The 11,923-nt window shown below is 33.1% G+C and overlaps 1 protein-coding gene across 1 annotated transcript; it reads right to left on the bottom strand.

Moving 5' to 3' along the window:
* Positions 1-4,935: 4,935 nt before the first annotated feature.
* LOC149771571 (perlucin-like protein) lies at positions 4,936-11,593 on the bottom strand. The gene is made up of 5 exons (XM_089948337.1): positions 11,455-11,593; positions 10,836-10,939; positions 7,708-7,798; positions 6,193-6,421; positions 4,936-5,856 (listed from the first exon to the last, which is right to left on the bottom strand). Exons 1-5 carry the CDS (start codon positions 11,507-11,509, stop codon positions 5,817-5,819), a joined length of 519 nt encoding a protein of 172 aa, XP_089804463.1. The 5' UTR covers positions 11,510-11,593; the 3' UTR covers positions 4,936-5,816.
* Positions 11,594-11,923: the final 330 nt, after the last annotated feature.

The raw sequence follows: 11,923 nt of genomic DNA, 5'->3' as shown, positions 1-11,923 counted from the left end.
ACCAGACAAAGAGAGAAACAAAAAGACTCCCAAAACAAAGATACCCCATCAGACGATAACCACAATAAGCTACAAAAAAGGAAAAAATAAACAAAAAGACAATGGCCAATGACGAAACGGAAAGGACAACGACCAATAAATATAACCGGAAGCGTAGACACGGGAAAATAATAACAATTGGAACGAATGAAATGAAACTGTCTATCATATGGACGGACAGATAGGATGTGTATGATGCGAGACCCGAGCAAACTAACCAATCGACAGACAATACCGTGAAGAGGTAGAAGAAGCACTAGTGACTTTAAAATATCAAGTTGATCAAACTGCAACTGACGAAAAGAGAAGTGCTGAAACTTCAATAAATATACATACATTCAATCCTTCCTCAATGGCTAATTATAATTACATGCCCGACATCGGTAAAATGGATGAACATAAAATGCGGATTGTTTACACTTACGTTAAAGAAATAAACGAATGGAAAATCAAGAAAAAAAAGAAAACTACCGGAAACCATAGCATAATATATGGCAGGGCACCAAAAGAGGACATTTGTCTGCGAACGAGTCGTAAAGCTCGAGCCATTTCTCTGGCAGCTAGTCGGACAGCGCATCGTTCCTGTGGAAAGCACCTAGAAGAGTATTTCTCTGACAACAAGTCGGACAACATATAAATTTAATCAGACATACAATTTCTCATAGCTTAAATCAGGTTTTCTTCTGAGGAGGTCTTCGTGTGTATTTGTGTGTGTTTGTGTGTGTGCGCGCGCGCGCGCGCGCGCGTGTGTGTGTGTGTGTGTGTGTGTGTGTGTGGTGGGGAAGAGATTACGATATTTCCGTAGAAAAACGAAAGGAATGACATCTAATACTTGAAATTTACCCTGCTTTGCAAAAGTTTATCAAAAGTGGAGTTGTTGGTATTGTTTTGCTGCTGATAATGATTGTGATTAAATGGAGGAGGAGTAGAAAAAATGTGGTAATTCAAGTTGCAAAATGTATATGTTTACTTCACTGAATATTTATATCGACATAAATACATGAAAAAGGAAAGAAATCAATAAATCAATTATTTAATTGTTTTTAATACATCAATACATCTATAAACAACTCAGTCAAAATAAATAAATAAATCAGTCAATAAAGAAACAAATGAGTAGATCATTAAGAAAAAAAAATCATTAAATATGTTAACAAAATGCATAAATAAATAAATAAGTCACCTTAGTATCCATAAACAATAGACATGGAATTATGTTTCCTCAGTTTAAATTTGAACATGTGTTTCTGCTTACCCTAAATAAACTTTGATGAAATTGTTAATTCTATCTGTGTCACGATGTTGAGTTTGGATGGGTATTTATGAGATACACACTAATGCATTCATTATATACTGAACGTCTTTTCAGTTTTGAAATGTTTTGCGTCTAAGTTTCTAAACATCACCCGTTTGTCAAAGGATTTTGCTAACACATATTGCTCATATAATATACAAATAAGACACGCTGTAAGAAAGCATTCGAGTCTGATTTTGTTCTGGTAGGGGGTATTTTAAGAATCATGCATCAAGACCAGCCTAAGATTATTATCCAGCTAATACATAACCAACACGTGTAATGAAACGAAAAATATATGGAGAGAGAGAGGTAGTGCCACAACCCCGCTGCTGTATTATAAATAATGCTGATCCACTACGGTATTATAAATAAAACTGCAGAAGGTGTGCATTACAATTTAATGATTCACGAGCAGTCAGCAGTTCAGACTCTCTAAATACATATAACAACTCAAGGACTGATAAATAAAAATTTGTTCAAATATACCAATGCAAGAATTTCATGGACATAAATCTTCAGCTCAGTATATCATAATACAATAATGGCCGGGTTGACAAAATGCCTTTTCTCTTTATTTCGTCATATAGACATTACTGTCATATTGTGAGAGAGTCTCTGTTCAGTGAGTTGTCCCAATAATTCATCTAATTTATCTTATTTTCTCCTTCCTTCCTCTTCCTCTTTCTATACACTGTGCTTCTTGTGTACACACTGGAAGTCTCCACGGCTTCTTTTATATGTTCTTGGTGTCGTCACTTCGTACTCCCTGGAATACATCAGCACCGATTCTCACGGCAACCTGGGAGCTTCCTGAATAAATATAAGGGACGTACACCTTTGTCTCACACTCTACTCTTCGAAATTAACTACTTTCTCCCGGATCTTCAATCAGACTAATGGGCGAACCATTTTACCAGGCCATATGTACATATTAATTTCCATTTATCGGAATCTTGCCTTGCGCTCTACGCACGAATAACATTACTCAATGAATTAATGTAACACAATCACACTGTATCTACCCATCGTTATTATGTAACGATTCCTATTGCATGCGTCCTAAGAATTACATAATTATACATATAAATACATATGCACATAAATCCAACTCAGTCTAATTTCGCATAGTGCTCATTCTACATTCTGATAGATGTTAAGTACATGTCATAATTCAATTATTTAATAAATTCAATGATGCGATTAAATATTCTCATAAATGTAACTATACGTGATGATTCAATATTCTAATATATTCAACTATTTACTAAAATCAACCACAAAGACTCGGCCAAACTACCGTCTTACCTTTGAGAAGCTTGTTTACCCAGTTCACTTCCCTTCTTTTTACGAGTTAAGTCTCGGAGTGGCTTTTACCTAAAAATTCCCTCCTCAACATCAGCTTCCTGCATTACTACACAATACGTTTCTCTCCCCCGAGAATTAGCAGTTCACTAACGGGTCTGTGCGCGTTTACCACTAAGAATGAGGAATTTTCCCGCCTAAAGTATTGGCCCCTCCCAGCAGAAGATCTACTATCGCTCATCCATAATTAGTCGACACGCCTACCGTTTGATGTTCATTCAGCCTGGGTGCAGGTCTCTTATCACCTTCTTGGCGAGATACGGGGTATCCTGCCAGAATATGCCCTTTGGCAGAAGCCCCGCTTTGAAATCATTTTAGTGATCCAAAATTATGTAATTCTTATTAAGACGTCCGGCCAATATGCTGTGATTCTGCAAAATTCAGCCTTCGGTTTGTTACAGAGAGAGAGAGAGAGAGAGAGAGAGAGAGAGATAAAGATTACTATTCTTCAGAAGCCTTTAAACATGAAGTCAAGTATTATATTTTATATAAAATAAAGAAATGTTGGGTTGTAAATTCAACTTTCACTGCACAAAACACTGAAAGTCATGCATCGTAACGACGCAAATAGGACACAGTTCGGTTATTTGATCAAGGACGGGAACCAATTCTAAACGAGCTGCAATAGCAATCCAGCCGCAATTGTTCCTAAAAGAGCGCTAGAATAATATTTTAGCTCAGTTGATATAATTAGGTTTATATGTTCCATTCCTGTCTGCATTTTATTCTCAGCTTTGCATATTCTTTTACAATAAGTGTTTGATAATTCCCTAGTCATTATCTTCTTAGAATGTCTTCCACCGCTACAGATTGTCGTTTTGTGCCATTTACATCGCTTCCTTATTTCTATACATTGTTTGCGAAACTAGTAACATCAAGAGTGATCTACTGTACCTGAGCATGGGGGTTAGACATTTAAATCTCTCATTCTATGTATCTATCTATAAAATCTATCTATCTATCTAGCTATCTATATATACATACATATATATATATATATATATATATATATATATATATATATATATATATATATATATATATATATATATATATATATATATATATATATCTATATATATATATATATATATATATATATATTTATATATATATATATATTTATATATTTATATATATATATATATATATATATATATATATATATATATATATATTTATTTATATATATATAAGTATATATATATATATATTTCTATCTATCTATCTATCCATATATCCATCTACGTGAATGTATGTATATACGCAGATACACAAGGAGACATACAAATAGAATAATAGATGAATGTAATGAAAGACAGACAGAAACAAGTGAATCAAGGCATTGGATAAATATAATACATGAATGGCTATGTAATACTCCCCTTTGATAGGTATTTCCCATTACACAATAAATTGATAGATATATCTGAAGATTTAATAACTGCCAAAAAAACCTTGAAATTTCGTTTGTGTTTGAAACGACTTTGTATCATTGATATTTTGCGCATTGGCTTGTGCGTACAACGATTCTCAAAACTCATCAAAGTAAAAGTTGGATGGATGCAGTACATGGTATATACTCTGTATGGTAAAAATTAGAGAACTTTTTTAAATAAAAGGCTTAAATTATGTATAACAGTAAATGTTTATGGTATATTTTAACCATTTCACATCAAACCGTTAGTGTATATGCATTAGAGGCAGAAATACATATCAGAGTGTTAATTATAGTTTAATAGGAAGACACTAATAGCTGCAAAGACGGATGGTATGACCATGTTGGAATCTAACGGTTTTCAACGTTTCTGTAATCTAAGATTGACAGACTGATTAAATGATGGAGACGTTTTTCCTGCTTTTTGTTAAAGAAATTATGATCTTCAAATTAATTTTATTCATTTGATATATTTTGATTTTAATGTATTAATATATCACATGTATAATCTCGTTCTCGATAATCAAACCGGTATCACGTAAAAGAAGCACCAAGTCTTTCATTCTGGACAAATTTAAAACAAACACAACACAGCTATGTAAAATATGTATAACCTAACACGTCGTGTAATTCTGAAAGAATCATCAACATTCCATCGGGGTTCTGTTAAATGTAAACTCAATGAACGTAAGATTGAGCCACTATTCATCAGATGCACATTTATTTGGAGCATTCTACGATGTGTTGAAAACTTTTTCAAAGCTGGTCATTTGCATGGAAGAAAAAATGTACGAAAATCTTGTATGCAGCAGATACAAATTTATTTCAGAAAGTGAAGCAGATACATGCATACATTAGAGAAAGTATAACAAATCATCCTTTCAAACACAATCCAATCCATAAAGTAAAACGACAAAAAATCCAGCACAGTATAAACTCAGTAATTTTACAGAGCGATCTACCTTTTCTTTCTTTGCACTGTTTACCGGTAAGTGATTATGGGACAGTAGGACAAAGGGTTTTAGTTGCAGAGAATTGCTTGTTTACAATGAACGTTCGTCAAACAAATATCCTATAACTTTCTCTTGTTAAAGGAGGAGAGTTTCTCCTGGTACCATAAAAAAGCATAAGCGTACACTTTGCTTGATAAGCTAAATAATAATGCACCCTGTTAACTTAATCATTTAATATGGTTGCACACAATAGAAAACTGAAAACATTATTAATGTGATGACATAGCAGCCGTGGAATATTCAAAACTATCATCACAAGGGATCCCGCGTTAGTTGTATGACCGAACTTGTAGTTTTGAGACATATAAAGCTACTTTGTGTTATGTTCGATATTATTTATTTGAAAGTCTTGATAAAAGTGTCATCCAGTTGTTCACTGCAACTTTTATTTACGACAGATCAACTGTCGGTATCAATCTAAATTTACTAGATCTTACAATGAAAATAATATATTTTGTCTATATTGCCTTCTGATTTGTATTACAGAAAAAGAACAAAACCAGTCTATCACAAATCTCAGTCTAATGAGGAATAAGATTATTGGACCTGCTAAATTTGATACTATCCGGGTTGGATATTATTTGCTTAGTGATCATCGAAATCAAGATTAAATATATGTGGCGTTAGATTTCCCAATGCATAATATCGCCAAGTAGACTATTGATATTTAACTATCCATTTCGTCATTGCATTCCATTTTATAAGCCCTGAAATAAAGAAAAAATAACTTTGAATTTCCAAATGAAGCAAAATAAATCTAATATATGAGTGATTTAGAGAGCGACAGCAAGACGGTGAGAGAGAAAAAGAGAGAGACAGAGAGATGAAAGAGAGACATATATTAAAGTCTGATATAAATGTAGCACAATGTTAAAAAAAAACAATTACATGGTAATTTAGGCCCATACAACTGGAAACAGCCCACTAAGATTTTCGAAATAAACAAGAATAAATCAATTCGGCTTTTGCTAAAATAAACTCCGATGAGTGCCTACGACGAGAATGTAGAAGTAGATAACATACAGCATAAAATATTTTCTTACCGTGCCTGACAGATAAAGCTTAGCTTAGTAGCGCAGTCAAAATCGTTCCACTTGTTACTCAAGACCCAAGCAACTTCTACACAGTTTTCATGTTTATTGTTGGGCTCTCCAGGATACCAATTGGTATATGAAAACGGGAAAGAAGCCCCATTAGTCCGCATCCATCGCCATTTCCTGTTCTGCAACATATCCGAACCATCGACCCAGTAACGTTCGTTGGAAAGGATACCTATACAATAACACCCGCAGAATGATTAATGTTCCTTTGGAAATTACTCTAGTATTAAACATTATTGATCATTCTTCTAGGTTTTACTTCATTTTGGCAAAATAATTATACCTGCACAGATATTTGGTAACATTCAAATGTCATTTGAAAGGACTGACGCTCTACGGGTTCGAAAGGATTTCTAGAAATCCCCTCAAAATAGGTTCTTATTTTGATATGCTGAGTGTGGAAACCATTATCAATCTTCTAAAGCGAGAACAAGATTTTTAATATTACCCTATTGTCGCCCTCATCAGATGTAAGATGGGCACCATAATAGCTAGGGGCAACTATATATGATGATGAGTAGAACACTGGAGATCCCTAGTCAGTACGAAAAAAAATTTTTTTTTCTTCAGATGTAACTGTGCTACTATTTTCAAGATGGCAGTCATGTTTGACACATTGGATTGAGATAGGTATCACTTTCATAACTTGCCAGCCAGACAGCATGCAATTCTTCTAGCGACATTCACCAGACAATATGTTTTGCATTTTAGGAGAAGAAGATGTTCAAGATGGCTGCAGCTGCGTCTATATTGAATTCATGCATGATAAGTTGGGAAACGATCATGTTCAAGATGGATACTGTTGCGACCACATTGGACGTCCACGCAGCACCATTTTGATGGAGATCCAGGTTAGCTTTGGGATGAACGACTGTGCAAAGTAAAACGATTTGGAACACTTTTGAAAACATTGGAACGTTTGCTAAAGGGTGGATGGACGACAGACATAGTGTTAGCATAAAAACTCTTCTGCTGCACATACAAACACTCTATTGCTTTTCCATTTCTTAAATAAATTCCTCAATTTATTCGACATAAATTGTTCATGATTCATATTTTTCCGGAATGAAACTAAAATTTGAAATTAAAATCTACGAGATTTACTGTTACTCTATTTTTTTTCACTCGGTAAAGATGGTTATTTTGAATCCATGCTGAAAACTCAGTTAAAACAGATATTCTTCAAACATTATATCGCTCCATATTACAAATCATTGATAACATTATTATGACAGTATTTCTACCTGGCTGGTAATACCTGGAAATATCACGTTCTTTGTGATTATTGATAGCTACAAATGGGTAGAATCAGATGGAAAATGTATGGTAATAAATCTAATTGTAGAAATATTTCATGTGGAAAATTTGAAAGTAAGTACATATATTATATGAAAGTAGACATGCATTGGGAGTCAACACGGCAATATAACAAGGATATCATGAAAATATATTGTATACCATGATTATGGAAAATGAGCCCAGTAATTATGGTCTGATCACTAGAACTAGTGATTTTTGCAAGGTCGCCTCCAATCACTCGACAGTATTCCTGAAGAAAAAAACAACACTTTTGCGGAAAATAATGTATTATAATCGGATCCTCTAAAACGTCACAAAAAAACAAGAAAAAAATAAATAAAAATAGACGACAGCTGAGCAAAATACTAATGAAATGACTAATTTCTCTGAGAATGCTTATTAATATGATCCATGTATAGCATAAAACAATCGTAACCTGCCTAATATAAAAAGAATATTATGTTTAAGGTAATAAGTATACCACAAGGAAAAATCTTGGCGTTGTAGCACTGCATATTATATTTATATTACAACTTTGTGCCATTCATTAATTGAAACAATAAATAATTCTCACAAAGTAAACATTATTGCAGGAAAGTCTTGATACAATACCGTATCATAATCATTACTTTCATTACATCGATACCATTATGCTAAATTGCATGAATACTAAACTCTTACGAGAGAAGGAATATTTTGTAACTCAACAAACATGGGTTGCTCGTGTAAAGCAAAACTCAAAGATATTTTATACTCGTCTCACTATAATTTCCCGTAGCTTTCTGCAGGAAATTATAACAATTTTAGACGATTTTCGCCTTCACATGCTGAATCATACTTAAATCTATAATTATCTGATACTTTCATTGGAGAAATTTGAATTTGAAACTAAAACGAACAAACTCCTTTGTATCTCTAAATTATATTCCTTGAACCCATACACTGAAATGAATCGAAATAATTAATTCTTACAAATATGAAAATCATAGAGCAGTATAGATCCTTGGATTAATATTGTATCTAATACAATTCGTTCATGCAACTTTCATGTTCCTGTTCAATATCTCATATATGTCAAACAACACAATATTACTTGCGTTCATGTTCAAGTCAGGTTTTAATGACTGTATGCATGTTTGGTCATTTGTTTGTACCTGTATGAGTTTTACAGTTATTAGCGCATAAGTGTATGAGGCAGATATTTTTATCGAATTCATTTAAATATCGTGCTTGTTCGTTTCGCTCTTTGTCATTAGCAATATGTTTCACGTCAACATTGCCTTGTCATTTCTATGTCAGCAATATATATATATGTATGTGTATACATATATATATATATATATATATATATATATATATATATATATATATATATATATATATATATATATATATATATATCCATTCTTTGTTACTGATACTCTTCCTATTGTTTTGCTGTAAAATTCAATAAATAACTTTGTAATTTATCTTGAGCCAAATATGCAATAGATCAGTTCCAGATAAACACAGTCCGAGACTTAGGCAGTATATTTGTTCGAAAGAGCCATTAAACATCAGGGAAACATAGTACATGGTTATTCAGGAAAGAAACATTGTATGTATTGCACTTCAGGAATTGCGCAGAATTCAAACACAATACAAACTCTATCTTGAACAGCATAGGCTGACAAGGGAAAGCTTGTGCTCTATACATTAATGTAACAGATTTGTAAAAAATGCGTATTTTCCAACTAAATCTTAATTTGTCCAGAGGTCGCACTTAGACCGAATATCAGTCACAAAATTACATTTAGCCACAATGTTGTCATACGTTACATGTATCAAACGTGGGACTAGACGAACATGTATATGATTATATATGTAATATCTCAGATTATTTCATGATAAATAAATATATTGTAAAAAAATGGAATTATTTGGTCATGAAAAATGAAATCAAGTTGTTAATATAATTCGATTCGTAACAAGCTTGATTCTAGAATTGCCGTGCATTTCGTGTCTTGGATAACAAAGAAGCAACATAGATTTATATTACAATGCTTTAATTGTCCATCATATTCTCTATCGACGATGGTAACACATAAAGTTTCCAATTCAATAAACTAAACTTGCCATCTCCCACATAATAACAATAAACTCTGATAAAGCTGAACGTGCACGCGAAGTAATATAATATAAGTATATCCTCGGGCAACTTATGTCCAGAAAAAGAGACATTCACGCTTTTGGCAACAGGTTATCTCGAACAAAACTTGAAGCCGAAATAAATATTGTTAATGATCGAGTCATACCCATAAGTTCCCATGTTCTTGCTCCATGTCCTGTGTACTCGAGGAATACGTAATCATCCAGAACATATAGGTTTTTTATGTAAATTTATTTTATTTTAATTTACTTTTGTGATTTGTTTCTCTCGCTCCCCACAACTTTCTCTCTCTCACTCTCTCTGTCTCTGTCTCTCTCTCTCTCCCTCTCTCTCTCTCTCTCTCTCTCTCTCTCTCTCTCTCTCTCTCTCTCTCTCTTGTACTGCAGATTCCTCTCGCACTACCTCATTGCCCTAGCCAACTAGTCTGCTTTAAGCAAATGGTGTTCAGTTGTTAAAATATATAAATTTTGCTACAATTGTGACACACAGAGACACACACACACACACACACACACACACACATATATATATATATATATATATATATATATATATATATATATATATATATATATATATATATATATATATATATATATATATTACAGTTAAGAAATGATCTAGGAAATGTATGTGCTCGCTTCCGTCTCTAAATCGACCTGTGCAAGTAATCAGCAAGACGCTTGCCGTTATATATTGAACATTATCTAGCCTCTTCTTCCTTTAAAGTCTATGATACCCCTGACCATATTACCTCAGCCACAACCACAAAGAAGAGGATTTAAACTTATTATTTGCCGTAGGTATCGAAATCGTGACCGCAAATTGACGCTACTGAGACTCCACAGAAGCCTTTATCAACATGTCTTTATGTATGTTTTTAATTGTTTTTTGTTGTTGTCTTTAATAATTTTTTAAATAACTTATGATTGGAGTAAATTATCGCCAAAAACATTTGAAAAATGCATTGCTACTTGTAAGTCTTTCTAGTAACTTACTTGACGCTATATATTAACACCTTCAGACTCCAAGGTAACTTTTCTGGAAAGCTGAAACCAATATGGGACTTTATTCCCTGTGATAAATTTAGAATTGGAACCTAAATTACTCAGAAAGCATTATTATTGTAATTATTTACCTTGGCTTCCGCCCAGGTAGCCTGGACGGATATAACTTTGTAACATTGCTTCCCATGCCGTTCGAACGCTATTGGACATTTACAATGTTGAACTATAAAACCATCTGCAAAATACAAAACATTCGCTGAATTTGGAAATAATATTTACAATAATGTGAACATTCTTCTCTTTTCTTTATTCTGTTCGCAAGACTTTCCATTTTGCTTCTTAGTCGCTTGCATCCTCAGACTTAGTCTAAAAAGAAATTAGAAATTAAAAATGATTTTCTTTTGCCAGGGTGCATGCTTATTCTCTCTTTCTTGGTATATCTCTTTATCTCCCCTGTGTTTGTGTCAAATATATATGCGTGAGTTAAAATCATTTTTGAGAGTGTGTATATTAACATTAAGTCACTCTTGTGTAATGAATATGTTATAATAGTCGCCCGGTTTCAGGCACTACAACATAATAGACTGTGAATATCATGACACGTGGGTAAATAAGAAATATACAGGCTAACTAATCCATAAGCTCACTATGTTACTAACGAAAACGCAAATGAATGAAACCAAAAAACAAATTAACGAACACGGTGGAACTAATCACAACATTATCAATAAAATTAAAAGGTAAACATACCAACATATGGAGTGACAAAAATGGCTACAGTGATGAATATCGATGAGAAATCCATTACCGAAATGAACGATGTTTCTGCATGAATCGTCGCTTTCAAACTGAGTAAAACAAATAGAAATACACGGATTTACCATTCCCGTCATTATGTCTGAGTGATATCCTCTCTTTCATATTCAATTTGCTTGTATCTTAAGCTCCTCCTCCTCATTAACATATCGAATACTTGAAGCTAAAAATTGTTGTTGTATATTGACATATATGCTGTAACAAACATTTTATACTGACTTCCTCTTTAGGTTAACATTATAAGAAAAGATGCATCTAAAAAGAGTTCAGTAATACATATGCAAGTATGTTCCTCAAAATGATAACTGACACACAATTCCATATTTTGTATATTGGAGAAGACGTAAACATATTTTGCATTTGTTTTATTTATGAATTATTGTATAACATCAGATGAAAAGTT

This window comes from Sinohyriopsis cumingii, unplaced genomic scaffold (genome assembly GCF_028554795.1).
Source record: "Sinohyriopsis cumingii isolate HCF-2022 unplaced genomic scaffold, ASM2855479v2 utg001770l, whole genome shotgun sequence".
Lineage (NCBI taxonomy): Eukaryota > Metazoa > Mollusca > Bivalvia > Unionida > Unionidae > Sinohyriopsis > Sinohyriopsis cumingii.
This window is presented reverse-complemented; position numbering and strand designations above follow the sequence as displayed.

What these genes read in the sequence shown, in the direction of transcription:
- LOC149771571 (XM_089948337.1), bottom strand. Translation starts at nt 11,509, where the DNA reads ATGGATTTCTCATCGATATTCATCACTGTAGCCATTTTTGTCACTCCA. An exon ending in TTTTGTCACTCCATATGTTG is followed by an intron (nt 10,940 to 11,454) that starts GTATGTTTACCT and finishes TGTATTTTGCAG; the next exon opens with ATGGTTTTATAGTTCAACAT. An exon ending in CTACCTGGGCGGAAGCCAAG is followed by an intron (nt 7,799 to 10,835) that starts GTAAATAATTAC and finishes TTTTTTCTTCAG; the next exon opens with GAATACTGTCGAGTGATTGG.